A 17,572-nucleotide genomic window follows, 5' to 3' on the forward strand; every position below is an offset into this window, starting at 1 on the left:
CACTTGTTATCAGTGTTTACTAGTACCGACCGGTCCAAATGGATGGGTCTATAGGCTTTGTATTTGTCCATCTGTCCCTCTGTCCCACATATAGTTTGTGGACTTCATTCTCGCAATGTCTCAAGACAGTAAGCCGACATTGTGTATATAGCTTTATCATGTACAGATCAGCTTTAACTTTCATGGCAATTTACCTATTTTTCACACAATTGTGGCCCTTGAACTTAGCAGTATTCTTAGCATGCTTATTATTTACTACATTTGTTTCTTGATTTCAACAACTTGTATAGCCATGTTTTGAGCTGTTTTACATTAGTCTGCCTTACATTGAAAACTGATAGGTAATGTGTTCTATTTTAGCTAATCATTACAAAACCTGCTGCATGACATCATCCGTTTTTATAATTACGTTGTGTAAACTTGCTGAGTATTAAAATTATGTTTTCTTAATTGTAAGTTGTAAATTTAACTGGTTAATCATGAAAAAGTAATCAGAAAACCAGTTATAAATTTGGTTTGGCATTTCCTACTCTTTAACAGACTCAGTATTTTACACTCATCTTGGCATTTCCTACTCTTTAACAGACTCAGTATTTTACACTCATCTTGGCATTTCCTACTCTTTAACAGACTCAGTATTTTACACTCATCTTGGCATTTCCTACTCTTTAACAGACTCAGTATTTTACACTCATCTTGGCATTTCCTACTCTTTAACAGACTCAGTATTTTACACTCATCTTGGCATTTCCTACTCTTTAACAGACTCAGTATTTTACACTCATCTTGGCATTTCCTACTCTTTAACAGACTCAGTATTTTATACTCACCTTGAAACTTTCAGATTTTACTTTTCCAGTACAAACTGTTCATTATTTCATTATTTGGTCAGTTTTCATTTTTTTAAATTTGAATGTTTTGAAAAATTGCTAAAATATTATAAAATGTGATTTAATCCGAATACTTTGGGTCATTACTTAACAAGACCTGCTCGGTACATGTGTTAATTGTTTACTGTTATAGTTTGTGTAATGTTTTCTCTTCTGCTGTTTAGTCTTCCGGAGCTGCTGCTGCAGCCGATGCGGCGAATCGCGGAGTACGTGACACTGTTGAGTTGGTTCGAGCTGAACACGCCGCACACCCACCCTGATCGCGAGGACCTCGCCAATGCCGTCGCCACGCTAACCGAACTCAACCGTGGAATCAGGGAGGTCAGTGTCACGCTTTAATCATTTACAGTCAGTGTCACGCTTTAATCATTTACAGTCAGTGTCACGCTTTAATCATTTACAGTCAGTGTCACTCTTCAATGATTTACAGTTAGTGTCACACTTCAACACTACAGTTAGTGTCATGGTTTAATGATTTACAGTCAGTGTCACACTTTAACACTTTACAGTCCGTATCACGGTTTAATGATTTACAGTTAGTGTCACAGTTTAATGCTTTAGTCAGCATAGTCCATTATCACATCAGGGAGGTCAGTGTCATGGTTTAACACTTTACAGTAGGAATAGTCCATAATCACATCAGGGAGGTCGGTATCACATTTTAACACTTTACAGTCGAAAAAGTCCATTATCACATCAGGGAGGTCAGTGTCACAGTTTAACACTTTATATCAGAATAGTCCATTATCACATCAGGGTCAATGTCTCAGTTTAACTCTTTACAGTCAGTGTCACGGTTTAACTCTTTACATTCAGAATAGTCCATTATCATATAAGGGAGGTCAGTGTCTCGATTTAATGCTTTACTGTCGGAATAGTTCATTATAACATCAGTGAGGTCAATGTCAGTTTAACACTTTACAGTTGGAATAGTCCATTATCACATCAGGGAGGTCAGTGTCACGATTTAATGCTTTACTGTTGGAATAGTTCATTATAACATCAGTGAGGTCAGTGTCTGTTTAACACTTTACAGTCGGAATAGTCCATTATCACATCAGGGAGGTCAGTGTCAAAGTTTAATACTTATAATTGAAATATTCTGTAATCATGGGAAAACTGATAGCATTAATGAATTCCAAAAGATTTATTGGATTTGGGATGGTGGCATTTTAGGTAGCACTGTACCAAATTGCTTCAGATTCTGTCAAAATTAGAAGTGTACCTTACTTTAAATTGAGAAGTTAGTGATTCCTGTATAAATGTGATAATTGTGAAAGTGTTGTCGAAAATATTTCTTTTATCTTGGTAGTAAGTGTAATTAACAAATGTTTATTTGATGCAATACCACTATGTCAAGTATCTGCACTTCAAACATATATAGGTCTCAATGTTTGACAAAACCAGGGGTGTGGTAACATTTTGTTATATAAAAATGAAACATGAAAGGTTCCACTTTCTTCAGTTAATACTTTGGTCTAGGGGTTGTAGTGGTCATATTTATGGTCATAGTTTAGTTGATATATATATTATTGTCTGTAGTAGTTTTAGCCACATACATTAACATTGTCACTCATCAGATTCTATTTGGTGTAGTATCACCTTTGAAAGAATATAATTCAATAGTTTATAGTGTGCAGTTAGAAATAGCATTACATTTTAAAAGCATAACAATCTTTGTGTTTGATACTATAGTATACTGTAGGTAAAGAATATTTCAGAATATACTGAAAGTCAATTAGATCCAAGATTAGAAGTATCTTTAGTTGCTACAATAAAATGGGGCTGGACATAGCCTAGTGGTAAAGCGCTCGCTTGATGGATGGTCAGTCTAGGATCAATCCCCATCGCTGGGGTCACTGGGCTTCACAACTGGTATATCAAAAGCCGTGGTATGTCCTATCCTGTCTGTGGGATAGTGTATATAAAAGATTCCCTTGCTACTAATAGAAAAATTACCAAATGTTTGGCATATATAATCGATGATTAATAAATTAATGTGATTAAGAGTTTTATTCTTGTTATGTTTTCTTTTACAGTGCAAGTTGAGAATAGAGCGAGCACATCAGTTAGTAATGTGGACGAAGAAGATCATCAACTGCCCGGTATGTAAGAATGCTGGTCTTTCTGTCTTCATTGATTTACTCTTTCAAAATACATTTTATAAATAATAGTTTTCTTTCATAAGATTACATTTACCTTGGTAAAATAAACTAGTTGTATCATGATTGAATTTTCACACCACAATTTTTGTAGATGGCAGTCTTCAGACCTCACACTAGGTCCAAATCATAGAGCGAAGTCACTTCTCTCTCAAACTTTAGAGAGGGCCAAGTTTTTAACACCTATATCCAGGCTTCACGCGAGGTCACAATCATAGAGCGAAGTCACTTCTCTCTCAAACTTTAGAGAGGGCGAAGTCACTTCTCTCTCAAACTTTAGAGAGGGCCAAGTTTTTAACACCTATATCCAGGCTTCACGCGAGGTCACAATCATAGAGCGAAGTCACTTCTCTCTCAAACTTTAGAGAGGGCGAAGTCACTTCTCTCTCAAACTTTAGAGAGGGCCAAGTTTTTAACACCTATATCCAGGCTTCACGCGAGGTCACAATCATAGAGCGAAGTCACTTCTCTCTCAAACTTTAGAGAGGGCCGAAGTCACTTCTCTCTCAAACTTTAGAGAGGGCCAAGTTTTTAACACCTATATCCAGGCTTCACGCGAGGTCACAATCATAGAGCGAAGTCACTTCTCTCTCAAACTTTAGAGAGGGCGAAGTCACTTCTCTCTCAAACTTTAGAGAGGGCCAAGTTTTTAACACCTATATCCAGGCTTCACGCGAGGTCACAATCATAGAGCGAAGTCACTTCTCTCTCAAACTTTAGAGAGGGCCAAGTTTTTAACACCTATATCCAGGCTTCACGCGAGGTCACAATCATAGAGCGAAGTCACTTCTCTCTCAAACTTTAGAGAGGGCGAAGTCACTTCTCTCTCAAACTTTAGAGAGGGCCAAGTTTTTAACACCTATATCCAGGCTTCACGCGAGGTCACAATCATAGAGCGAAGTCACTTCTCTCTCAAACTTTAGAGAGGGCGAAGTCACTTCTCTCTCAAACTTTAGAGAGGGCGAAGTCACTTCTCTCTCAAACTTTAGAGAGGGCGAAGTCACTTCTCTCTCAAACTTTAGAGAGGGCCAAGTTTTTAACACCTATATCCAGGCTTCACGCGAGGTCACAATCATAGAGCGAAGTCACTTCTCTCTCAAACTTTAGAGAGGGCGAAGTCACTTCTCTCTCAAACTTTAGAGAGGGCCAAGTCTTTTAGAGAACACCTATATCCAGGCTTCACGCGAGGTCACAATCATAGAGCGAAGTCACTTCTCTCTCAAACTTTAGAGAGGGCGAAGTCACTTCTCTCTCAAACTTTAGAGAGGGCCAAGTTTTTAACACCTATATCCAGGCCTCACGCGAGGTCCAAATCATAGAGCGAAGTCACTTCTCTCTCAAACTTTAGAGAGGGCGAAGTCACTTCTCTCTCAAACTTTAGAGAGGGCGAAGTCACTTCTCTCTCAAACTTTAGAGAGGGCGAAGTCACTTCTCTCTCAAACTTTAGAGAGGGCGAAGTTTTTAACAACAGGGAGACTTGAATTTTTAATCCAAAAATAAAATTAGCAAAAAGAAGTTATCTTAAGACAGGTGCAACCTTTACAATCTGTATTTTATTTATTTATTTATTTATTTACCGTCTGTACTGCTAATTGATGGATATGTGCTCTGTAGTTTTTTAATCACCTTTCCATATGTTGCCTTCTTTAGAAATAATGAAATGTAATTGAAAAGCACTAATTTAACCGTTTAGAATTCATTTTCTTACAAGTTTGTCTTCTCATTTCATTTAATAACTACTCCATGCAGAGTATTGTCCTAGTAGCTTAATCTACCAACATCAAGCTCAGATTACCCAGAGGCAATTAAATGTGTTCCACAGTCACAGTTTCTTAATTAATACACTGTGGAGTTGTTAGACTGAATGGGTACTAGTATCCGTGAAGGTGTAAAAATTGCTTATCTGCTGCACCTTGTCACTGTTGTTTAACATGAATTTTTTTTAAAAGAATTTACAGTGTTAAGCACACGGGCACTTTAGCGACTTGGGGATCCAGTTTAAGTGGCCGCTGGGTGTGTCATCACTTATTATGAATGCATATACATTAGAAATACGCTAGAACAGGTTTGCCTGTACTATTTTATAATTTCGATATCTTTTCATAATGACAAAGTCTACGTAAAACTAGTTAATTACTCCCCGCATTTTTTTCACGTCGAGGTCTGTTGTTCCAAACAAATATTTTTTGTTCAATGTATTTTCCAGTGGAGCATAACCCAAACTCCATAAAAAATGCACTCGTCTGGATCCCCACCCTTGTACAATTTTTAGCACATTAGCCTGACAGTAGTAGCATGTTTAGGCCAACTATTAGTGCCAGTCATGGGTGTTGTCTGAGCTTGACCGTCTATCTGTGTGTCTGTCGCATGATTTTGTGGCGCCAGTCTCTCTTCAAACTCTCAGACTCTTCATACTTAATTATTATCTATGAATAGGTGTTCCTGAAGTTCTTCACCATTCATCCATAATTGTGTACATTGCAAGTGATGGCTATTTTTAAAAAGGCGACACAGATTTCGCCTTACGGTGACTAGCACAGCGAAGTCAGGCTGGTCAGAGCGAAGTTTGGGCTCACTTCGCCCGGTCGCATAAGCCCTGGTCTTTGAGCATTAAAATATGTTTCCAGTGACTTCAGTCAATTGATATAGTATATTATAATAGGAAGAAGTTACTTCCCTTAGATTATTGAGAGTTAATATTTTATACTTATGACAGAATTAGTTATAATGTACAGATTCTGCTGATCATTAATAACTTGCAGTCTAAGTCACATAAAAGGCAGATATTAATAACAATACCTTTTGAAACAAACATCTGTCTGCTAAAATGCCTTGTGAGTTATAAGTGTTTATATTTATGCACTAGGGTCTCCACGAGTACTTGAGTACTTGGGCACATGCCGAGTCTAGCAAGACTCGAGCCCGTTCACAGGACTCGAGTACCCGTACAAGTAGCAGTAACTAATCAGCTATCAGTTACACAATAATTATATGATTCTTTTTTTAATCTGGCTGTCCGTCCTTCACATCGGACTACAGGCTGGTAGGTACAGGGTTCGCAGCCAGGTACCGGCTCCAACCCAGAGTGAGTTCTTAAGGGCTCATTGGGTAGGTGTACGGCCATTACACTCTCTTCTCTTTGACTAACCACTAACAACTAACCCACTGTCCTGGACAGACAGCCCAGATAGCTGAGGTGTGTGCCCAGGACAGCATGCTTGAACCTTAAATGGATATAAGCACGAAAATAAGTTGAAATGAAAAACTGAACGTATCAACCGCTTTCTAAATATAATTTACAATGGCATGATTTGGCATCTATGTTCAGCACTGGAATTAAGATGCCTAATGCTATTTTACTTATTCTTTAGTCTCATTATCATCTAGAGTAAGTGTCGGGTACTCGGGTCCGGGTCAAGTTTGACCCTCGAGTACTCGAGTCCAATATTTTTGCCTCCATAATATGCATGTCAGTTTTATAAACAGGACATTATTTGTTTTACCTGTGTGAGGTGTTGTATTGAACTAAGTGTTATAAACAGGCCACTATTTGTTTTAACTGTGTGAGGTGTATTGAACTAAGTGTTATAAACAGGCCACTGTTTTACCTGTATGGGGTGTTGTATTGAACTAAGTGTTATAAACAGGCCACTATTTGTTTTACCTGTGTGAGGTGTTGTATTGAACTAAGTGTTACAAACAGGTGTTGTATTGAACTAAGTGTTACAAACAGGTGTTGTATTGAACTAAGTGTTACAAACAGGCCACTATTTATTTTACCTGTATGAGGTGTTGTATTGAACTAAGTGTTACAACAGGTGTTATAACAGGTGTTGTATTGCAGGCTCTGTTGGAGGCGAACCGCTACCTGGTCAAACACCAAGACGCCGCCCACCTGAAGCCACCCGAAGATTCGGTTGTTCCTGAAAACAGGTCAGTTGGTCATACGCTAAATTAGAATTTGTCTAAAGATACAGGTTTTTTTGTGTGTCTGTGTGTGTGTGTCTGTGTGTGTCTGTGTGTCTGTGTGTCTGCATGTGTGTGTGTCTGCATGTGTGTGTGTCTGTGTGTAAATAAATAAAATTCTGTGGAGAATGAAGTACTGTTCTCAACTATCCTGACATGGTAACCGCCTGGTAACCTGAACGGTGGTGTTTTGATAGAATAGCATCCTAGGAATAGATCAGGATAGGTTAAGTAGTGCCAGGATATCATATTCAATTTGTTCTGTCTTCATATTAAAATACCATTAGTAAAGAAACTATTAAATTACCCAGAAACTCCAGCCAGGACTAAAATGCCCTTCTTGTTTGTGGTGGTGTTACTGTTAAGAACATACCTAATCAAGTAATTTTTCAAAACTAGTTAGCCTGTGCACATACCACTGTCATTGTTCTCTGGGATACTGATGCATGCACACACCAAGAAATTTATAGTGTCCTACCAGAATGGTAAAGAGCCTTGCTCTTTATTTGTATGTGATTTAAGGAACAGAGAAAGCATTTGAATAAAAGCAAACAATTGTGTGTCATGGGTATGAAGCAGAAAGGTATGATCTGTTATAGATGATTAGATGTTCAAAACATTCCAGAGATGCAGCTTGATGATATTATTAGTCTCCTACCGGTCCAACAGGAGGGGAATATAGGTTTCACCTTCATCCGTCCGTCCGTCTGTCTGTCCGTCCATCTGTCCCACATAGGTTTTCCAGATGTTTTTTACAGAAGGCTTTGAGATATTTAGCTGAAATTGTGTGTAGTTTCATCATGTACTGTTACAGATCAAGTTTGACTTTTGTGATGATTTACCCATTTTTGACAGAGTTATGGCCCTTGAGCTTAAGAGATATGAATATTTGTTTTCCGAACTTTTTTTGCAGAAGACCTTTAGATATTGAGCTGACATTTTGTGTATAGATTTATTACATACTGTTACAAATCTAGTTTGACTTTCATGGTGATTTGGCCATTTTTGACGCAGTTATGGCCCTTGAACTTTGTAAACATTTGTTTTCAGGACTTTTATTTTTCAGAAGACCTTTAGATATTGAGCTGACATTTTGTGTATAGTTTTATCATGTACTGTTACAGATCAGATTTGACTTTCATGGCGATTTAACCATTTTTAACAGAGTTATGGCCCTTGAACTTAGGAGATACGAAAAATTGTTGGGCCCAGTAGGGGACATGTATTGCTTTAGCAGTACTCTCACAGTGCTTGTTTTGCTATATGTTGGATATATTTTATGATGAATTTGTAGTTGCTTTGATGGAAGAAATTTTGTCAATGTTTTTTTTTATGGCTTCTCCAAGTGCTTTTAACTCTTAAATTCTTTAATGGGTAACTTTCATATGTGATATGGATGGTTGTCAAGTCATAGTGTACACCACAGCCCCATGAATGTCCCTAATGTATTGGTTAACTTCATTTAGATGTTGGTTAACGTTTGGTTTAAGTTTTTAGTGGAGTTTAAGTCGGATATTTGTTTTTTAATTCAGCGTGGATTTCTTGCCATCATGGTTCGTTTAAAATGTTTTGAATGGTACAATAATGGGGTTTGCTATCCCAAATGAATGTAAATTTAATTTATAATCCATATTTAGAGAAATAGGGTCATGTAATCATGTATGCCCTTAAACCTTCATACAGGAATTCTCTGGGCTACTGTTTACAAACTTCAAGTAATAGAGAGATTTTTTAAAGTAAACTATTTTCATTAAATTTAAAATGATTAAAATTGAAGATTAATATTAAACATTTTAAGTCTCCTCATAGAATTTTGATTGGATAGTTCTTAAATGTGATTCAGGGATTCTCAGGGGCAGTCTCTACAAAATAATAGAGAGAGATTTCTATATTTTAAAATTTGGTTTTCTTTTATTTTTGCATAATTTCATATTTTGAGCAATACCTGAACATATTTCCTATGCTTTTTTTCCGGATGAAAATCTCCACAATAACCCCAGTGTTTGTGAACGCTATACACTTTTCAGAATTTATTTTAGTCAAATCATTTTAGCTTGTGATATTCAAATGTTATGTTGAATTATTACCCAATGCATTTGGTTAAATGTATCTTGGTTCATATCAAAGAGTTACATCATTGATGTCATGTGATGATGTCATATGATTGGTGCATTACAACCTTACCAGAACAACTGTCAAACGAGTTCAGTGACTAAATTATAATTGATTATGGGTAATAAATAGAATAATAAACTCGCTACGATTTTGTATCATGTTTATGTCTCTCGTGAAAGAATTTGTATTGTACGTTACTCGTAATTTAAGGCAAGGTGTTTCACTTTGATCAACCTGACTTGTAAAACAGCATAAATTCACAGGTAATATAAGACAATATTTAACTAAATATATTTCAAGGTGCATTAACAGAATGAAAAAATCCTAAGAAAAAAATGCATTCTAGTAGTAGGCTAGTATGTTAAAACAAAAGTCATAACTAAGTAATATTTTCTTTTTCTTTGGAACTACTGATTGGTCAGTCTGTGATTTTTGATTGGACAGTTTATTTAACGAACAGTATTACAGGATTATTTTTTAGTAATAAACCCTGTCGGTTGATAATGTCCATTACCATTTTAGGGGTAACAGGTTATTTGTTGGTAAAAGTTTGATTTTTCTTGAGGAGTATGGTGACAGGTCATGATTCACTACATGCTAATAACGTATATGTAAGTGCCTACATTTTCTCCATACCAGTAAATGAAGACTAATATTGGGAGATGACATCAGATTGGTAACAAATCCATCACAATACCCAGTGATGTTACCGTAATAATACCAGTAAATGAAGACTAATATTGGGACATGACATCAGATTGGTAACAAATCTATCACATATATACCCAGTGATGTTACCATAATAATACCAGTAAATGAAGACTAATATTGGGACATGACATGACATCAGATTGGTAACAAATCCATCACAATACCCAGTGATGTTACCATAATAATACCAGTAAATGAAGACTAATATTGGGACATGACATGACATCAGATTGGTAACAAATCCATCACAATACCCAGTGATGTTACCGTAATAATACCAGTAAATGAAGACTAATATTGGGACATGACATCAGATTGGTAACAAATCTATCACATATATACCCAGTGATGTTACCATAATAATACCAGTAAATGAAGACTAATATTGGGACATGTCATGACATCAGATTGGTAACAAATCCATTACAATACCCAGTGATGTTACCGTAATAATACCAGTAAATGAAGACTAATATTGGGACATGACATCAGATTGGTAACAAATCCATCACAATACCCAGTGATGTTACCGTAATAATACCAGTAAATGAAGACTAATATTGGGACATGACATCAGATTGGTAACAAATCTATCACAATACCCAGTGATGTTACCGTAATAATACCAGTAAATGAAGACTAATATTGGGACATGTCATGACATCAGATTGGTAACAAATCCATCACAATACCCAGTGATGTTACCGTAATAATACCAGTAAATGAAGACTAATATTGGGACATGACATCAGATTGGTAACAAATCTTATCACATATATACCCAGTGATGTTACCGTAATAATACCAGTAAATGAAGACTAATATTGGGACATGTCATTACATCAGATTGGTAACAAATCCATCACAATACCCAGTGATGTTACCGTAATAATACCAGTAAATGAAGACTAATATTGGGACATGACATCAGATTGGTAACAAATCCATCACAATACCCAGTGATGTTACCGTAATAATACCAGTAAATGAAGACTAATATTGGGACATGACATCAGATTGGTAACAAATCCATCACAATACCCAGTGATGTTACCGTAATTCTCTGTGTGTCCAGGTAGCTGCATCACTTTTAGAAGAAGAAAGGAATTGGTTTATTTAACGATGCACTCAACACATTTTATTTACGGTTTTATGGCATCAGACATATGGTTGAGGACCACACAGATATTGAGGGAGGAAACCCACTGTCGCCACTTCATGGGCTACTCTTTTCGATTAGCAGCAAGGGATCTTTTATATGCACCATCCCACAGACAGGATAGTACATACCACAGCCTTTGTTACATCAGTTGTGGAGCATTGGCTACAACAAGAAATAACCCAATGGGTCCACCAACGGGAATCGATCCTAGATTGATCACGTATCAGGCGAGCGCTGTACCACTGAGCTACGTCGTGCCCCTCACTTTTAGACGATTGCAATTGAACTAAATATTGTTGAATATGCATACAAATCTAAAAGCCTTGCCTGGTCATCCCTATAGCATATTAATTTGATTTCTAATCCAAATGTTACTAAGTGTGGAGATGCTGCAATATTGTTCTTTTTTTCACCAAGTGTCTTGTTCATTTGGAGAGTGAATTATTAAATGTGTTTCTGTGGAGTTTTTGTTGGCCCATCATCTTGTATGGCATTGTCCGTCTGTTAACCTTTCTTGTCCAGGGATCTTCCTTGTAAATTCTTGTAGGATTATCAAACCTTGCATTCGTGTACAGACAGCACTTTATTAATGGGTGTAGTATCATCAGTAGTTCGTCCAAACAAACTGTAAATCCACTTTATTAATGGGTGTAGTATCATCAGTAGTTCGTCCAAACAAACTGTCAATCCACTTTATTAATGGGTGTAGTATCATCAGTAGTTCGTCCAAACAAACTGTAAATCCACTTTATTAATGGGTGTAATATCATCAGTAGTTCGTCCAAACAAACTGTAAATCCACTTTATTAATGGGTGTAATATCATCAGTAGTTCGTCCAAACAAACTGTAAATCCACTTTATTAATGGGTGTAGTAGTATCATCAGTAGTTCGTCCAAACAAACTGTAAATCCACTTTATTAATGGGTGTAGTAGTATCATCAGTAGTTCGTCCAAACAAACTGTAAATCCACTTTATTAATGGGTGTAGTAGTATCATCAGTAGTTCGTCCAAACAAACTGTCAATCCACTTTATTAATGGGTGTAGTATCATCAGTAGTTCGTCCAAACAAACTGTCAATCCACTTTATTAATGGGTGTAGTATCATCAGTAGTTCGTCCAAACAAACTGTCAATCCACTTTATTAATGGGTGTAGTATCATCAGTAGTTCGTCCAAACAAACTGTCAATCCACTTTATTAATGGGTGTAGTATCATCAGTAGTTCGTCCAAACAAACTGTCAATCCACTTTATTAATGGGTGTAGTAGTATCATCAGTAGTTCGTCCAAACAAACTGTAAATCCACTTTATTAATGGGTGTAGTATCATCAGTAGTTCGTCCAAACAAACTGTAAATCCACTTTATTAATGGGTGTAGTATCATCAGTAGTTCGTCCAAACAAACTGTAAATCCACCTGATTGCACACATTTCACATAATTATAATCCAGTCATACATATACCACATTCACTAACCTGTAGTATTTGTATTTTATAACTGACGCCATATAACCGTAAATAAAATGTGTTGAGTGTGACGTTAAATAAAACATTTCCTTCCATTTGTATGTTATAAATGGCTGCCTAACCCTGCGGTCAACCTTAAAACAGTGAGTGTGTGTAAATCAACTTTCAGCCAATTACCCAAACAAAAATGCATGCTTGTGGCTAGGTTGTTGCAAGGTAGTTACAAGGTTGTTACAAGGCAGTACAAGCAATGCAAGCTATTTGCAAGCTAACATTTAGCTCGCGTAAGGTAGTCAGTATTTCTGCAAGCTTGCCGCATGCATGTTTTCATTTGTGAAAGCATGCGCAAGCTTGCTGCATGCATATCTTCAACTGTGCAAGCTTCCCGCAAGCATGTTTTAATTTTTGCTAGCTTTCTGCAAGCATATCTTCAACTGTGCAAGCTTCCCGCAAGCATGTTTTCATTTTTGTAAGCTTGCTGCATGTATATCTTCAACTGTGAAAGCATGTCTACACTTGTGGAGAAAAAGCTAAGTCCAAATCATTTTCATGGTTATTTTTTTTTTATTCATAACTTCTCATATGATTTATCAAATTCAGTGGGGAACAGTGGCTAAACAACCAAACATACATGTTACAGATTTAGATAGTATTTACAATAATAATTAAAACAAAATTAATATTAATACATACGAATGATAATACAATATATTTAAAACAGAATCATCTAGTAATAATTGGATTTTCAATTGGCCCCAAAAATAATAACATATGCATGGCCATGAGAGGATGACATGGGCCATGTTTGGTTAAAATTAGCCTGGTGGAATTTGAGAATATGTTGAAAATGTCTGAGCCAATCAGAAGCCAGGGTGGCCATCTTGGATTTTGAATCAGCCACAAAAATAACAACACTTAGTTAGTCATGAGAGAATCATTTGGACGAAGTTTGATTGAAACCTGCCTGGTGGACCTTGAAAAAAAGCAAAAAAATGTCTCTGTCAATCAGAGGCCAGGGCAGCTATCTTGATTTTAAATCTGCCCGAAAAATAACAAACTTGGTCAGGTCCATGAGAGGATCATTAGGAATACATATGGTTTAAATTTGCATGGTGGAACTTGAGTAAAAGTTAAAAATGTCTCAGTTATTCAGAGGCCAGGGCGGCCATCTTGGAATTTTTATTGGCCTGAAAAATAACAACACTTGGTCAGGTCTATAAGAGGATCATTTGGACCAAGTTTGGTTGAATCCTGCTTGGTGGAACAGGAGAAAAAAGAAAACAAGAAGAAACAAACAAATGACTTTACACCACAGTGTGGATCTCCAGATAGTGGAGGAATATAACCTAAAACAAGAAGAAGAAGAATATAGGACCAGGAGCTTTTTAGCATATTAGTTTAGTCAAGACTATCCCACATAAATGGAACATGTCTATCAGACAGGTAAACTAATTTTGTAGCCTAAGTATCTGACAACATGTAGCACCTATTTTTTTGTTTTAACTGTTCATGTTTTTCACTTTAAAACCATTGTTGTTTTTTTAAAGAATTATACAAGATGCAAGATGGCTGCCACTGATGCAAGCTTGTAGGTAGATCGTCGCAAGCTTGCAGGAAGCTTGCAGGAAGCTCGTCGCAAGCGTGCGGGTAGCTCGTTGCAAGCTTGCGGGAAGCTCGTCGCAAGCATGCGGGAAGCTCGTAGCAAGCTTGCAGCAAGGTTGTAAAAAGGTTCCAAATACTAGCTTAAACTGAACAAGCTTGCGGGAAGCTCGTCGCAAGCTTGCGGCAAGGTTGTAAAAAGGTTCCTAATACTAGCTCGAAATGCGGTAGTTACTACCTTGCCGCAAGGTTGTTACCAGCTATTTATTAAGCTTGCAATTTTTGTTTGGGAAGTCAGTATTTATTTTTAACTCATTTTCTTGTTGTTAATACATAATAGGATTTGTTGTTGTTATTTTGGGGTGGGTTGTTTTTGTGGGGGGGTTTTAGGGTTTTTGGGGGGTTTTGTGTGGGAGGGAGATGGGGAAACAACTGTTAGCATACCCAGTACACTCAAAAGCCTAAGATGTTAACTGGTTAATGGCAAATGTGTTTTGGTTCTTGCTTTTTTCCTTTTTTTATTTTTATAAAATAACACTAGTTGATTAATTTCTCGTGTTTGACATGGATTCATGGAATCAATATACTAGTTGACAATAACTTTAGCAGCCATTAAGAAAATGAGGTGGTCTGTGATGTGACATGGTGACATCAGCCTACAGATCAATAGGGCAGGCTCGCTTCTTACATAAGTTCTATTTGTGGACCGTTCTCGGAGAGACGTGCCCTGTATATAATATAGTTTATACACAGACATAGTCCAGGCTGACATTGAGTTGACACGATTTAACAGCTGGCTGTAAAACATCAGGTGTATTTATATTGCAATGAGTAAGAGGGTATTGTTAAAACTGCTTTATCTAACTGGCTGCATCATAAGCAGTTGGACTGGGGTGGAGAGGAGGCTGGAGATAACACACAGTTACAATCCTTGCTTTTTAACATCATAGGTCCTCTATAATTGTGTTTTGTGGCAATTAAAAAAATCATCACAGTTTACATGTATGTTATTTGTGGACCAACTGTTGAAAGTGAAACTATATATTATCAAATTACACTTCCATGTGTGAAGGGTATTCCCCAGATGTTCATGTGATATGTGTTGAGCAAACAGTTATTAGTTGATAGTTCATTCAAAGTCGGCTATAAATAATGCTGACACAGCTATTTTGCTTAGTTTAACTGTCAGGTTTTAAAGGTGCTGAATTCATCACTTCCCTGAACATTTAATTTTTGTCTGCCCTTCAGCAACAATTAGAATAGAAATAATAAAAATGCATCACAATGTCTTAATTTGTGAGATTTAAAAAAATAAATATAAATACATCATATTGTCAGATTTCACGAATTTTTTATTTTTATTTTAAATACATCATATTGTCAGATTTCATGAGATATTAAAAAAGAAAAAGTACAAATACATTATATTGTCAGAATTCATAAAATATAAGAAATAAATAATACAAATACATTATATTGTCAGAAGTCATATGGACGGAATTCTCATTGTGAAACGGAATTTACTTTTTTACTTTTTTTATTTAACGATGCACTAAGCACATTTTATTTACAGTTATATGGTGTCAGACATATGGTTAAGGACCTACACAGATATTGAGAGAGAAAACCTGCTGTCACCACTTTATGGGCTACTCTTTTCGATTAGCAGCAAGGGATCTTTTATGTGCACCATCCCACAAACAGAATAGCACATACCACAGCCTTTGCAGTTGTGGTGCACTGGCTGGAGAATTTACATTTGGAAACGGAATTAATATTTTCAACAAAGTTTATGAAACTATTGCCGTTTTACTACTGTCACCCATTTTAACAAGCTGATGATTAGTCCCTGTAGCACTTTCAATTAAACAGTGGACTTAGTTGTTGGACAATTATGCTTTATATAGTTGTTATAATTGTGACCTTTGCTCCTGATGCAATTTTTCACTACTAACGTACTATGATTTAATGACAAAAATATATAGCAACTCGTTGTTACCGGATCGCTTTATATGACGTGTCATTACAATTATATGTAATATGTACGAGAAGAATCGTGAATAAATAACATTTTCTCCTTTAATTTGTCACAACTTGTGTATTTAAATTGTTAATTACACATTGTATTCTGAAACGGGAACAAAACGGAATTAATAAAAACATGAAATGGAAAATAGCTATTTTTTTTCAGTGGAAAATCACTGGGTCTATAAACTGTTGCCAGGTATAGAATTACAACTAATAAATGCTTTCTGAACTAATGTTATATTTTACATTGTAATTTGCTCATGTTGACAACTCTGTTATTTAATGTATGTTTGTAAGCTGATTATCATTGTATATAATTTTTAAGATAAATTAAACCAATGAAATCATATTTAATTTGGTCTTTGGTTTCAGTTTCCACCTGATAATGACATAACAATAGCCAGCCATAATTTTATTTTCTCACGTAATTTCTGTTGTTAATAACCTTGCTACAAACTGTGGCTTGCATTAAGTGATGAACATAAAGCTGATAATATTTATTTTAATACAAACAAGTCTAGAACCAAAAGCTATCTAATTTCACATTATTTATCTGTCAAAACTAATGTATGAAATGCATTTAGGTTGAAATATAAAAATATCTTCTTACTCAGCAAGATTGGTATGAGGTTAATTCAGCTTTGTTAGTCTTGTATCAGGTGTTATGATGAAGGTGGGGCAGATATTCATACCTACAGTGTTAGCCCGATCTGTTTGATGGATGTCATGCACATCTGCTATGAAAAGGGCAACACAAAGGTCTTCAGCCGTGTAAGAATGTAGTTGTATGTCACATAATAAAAAGTGTATATTTATTGTATGTGCCCCTATTCATTTTTACAGATATTCATATAAACATTGTGTGTTCTGTTTGTATGAGGAGATTATCAGGTTAATGACAGGATATCAGCTTTGATCCCTGAAAGTATAAGTGAGTCTTCTTGAATACAATTCCCTATCTTTGTTCTATGAAGGTATGACTCTATGAGTGAGGAGGGGCGGGTTGTAGCCCAGTGGTAAAGCACTCACTCGATGCACAGTCGGTCTGGGATCAATCCCCACTGGTGGACCCATTGGGATATTTCTCGCTCCAGCCAGTGCACCACGACTGGTATCTCAATGGCCATGGTATGTACTACCCTGTCTGTGGGATGGTGCATATAAAAGCTCCCTTGCCGCTAATTGAAAAGAGTAGTCCATGAAGTGGCGACAACGAGTTTCCTCTCTCAATATCTGTGTGGTCCTTAACAATATTTCTGATGCCATATAACCATAAATAAAATGTGTTGAATGTGTCGTTAAATAAAACATTTCTTTCTTTCTTTTCTATGAGTGGGGAATTCAGCAAGACTTGTTGAACACAATTTCTCTTTCATCCTAAACAAGAAAAAGCTGATTTATCATGCAGCATTAAACTGCTATTGTTTTTATTGTGAAATACATCCAACAAAACACAATTAATAATAAGAA

General features: G+C 36.3%; 1 protein-coding gene across 1 annotated transcript in view; it reads left to right on the plus strand.

The window, feature by feature from the left end:
• The window catches only part of LOC121371860 (epithelial cell-transforming sequence 2 oncogene-like), a 37,105-nt gene that overhangs the window by 5,239 nt on the left and 14,294 nt on the right, over nt 1–17,572 (plus strand). The window contains exons 4-6 of the mRNA XM_041498068.1: nt 1,055–1,211; nt 2,930–2,995; nt 6,897–6,985. Coding sequence (XP_041354002.1) covers nt 1,055–1,211; nt 2,930–2,995; nt 6,897–6,985 — 312 coding nt within the window. The remainder of the gene's footprint in view (nt 1–1,054; nt 1,212–2,929; nt 2,996–6,896; nt 6,986–17,572) is intronic.

Source organism: Gigantopelta aegis, chromosome 4 (assembly GCF_016097555.1).
Source record: "Gigantopelta aegis isolate Gae_Host chromosome 4, Gae_host_genome, whole genome shotgun sequence".
In the NCBI taxonomy this organism is placed as follows: Eukaryota; Metazoa; Mollusca; class Gastropoda; order Neomphalida; family Peltospiridae; genus Gigantopelta; species Gigantopelta aegis.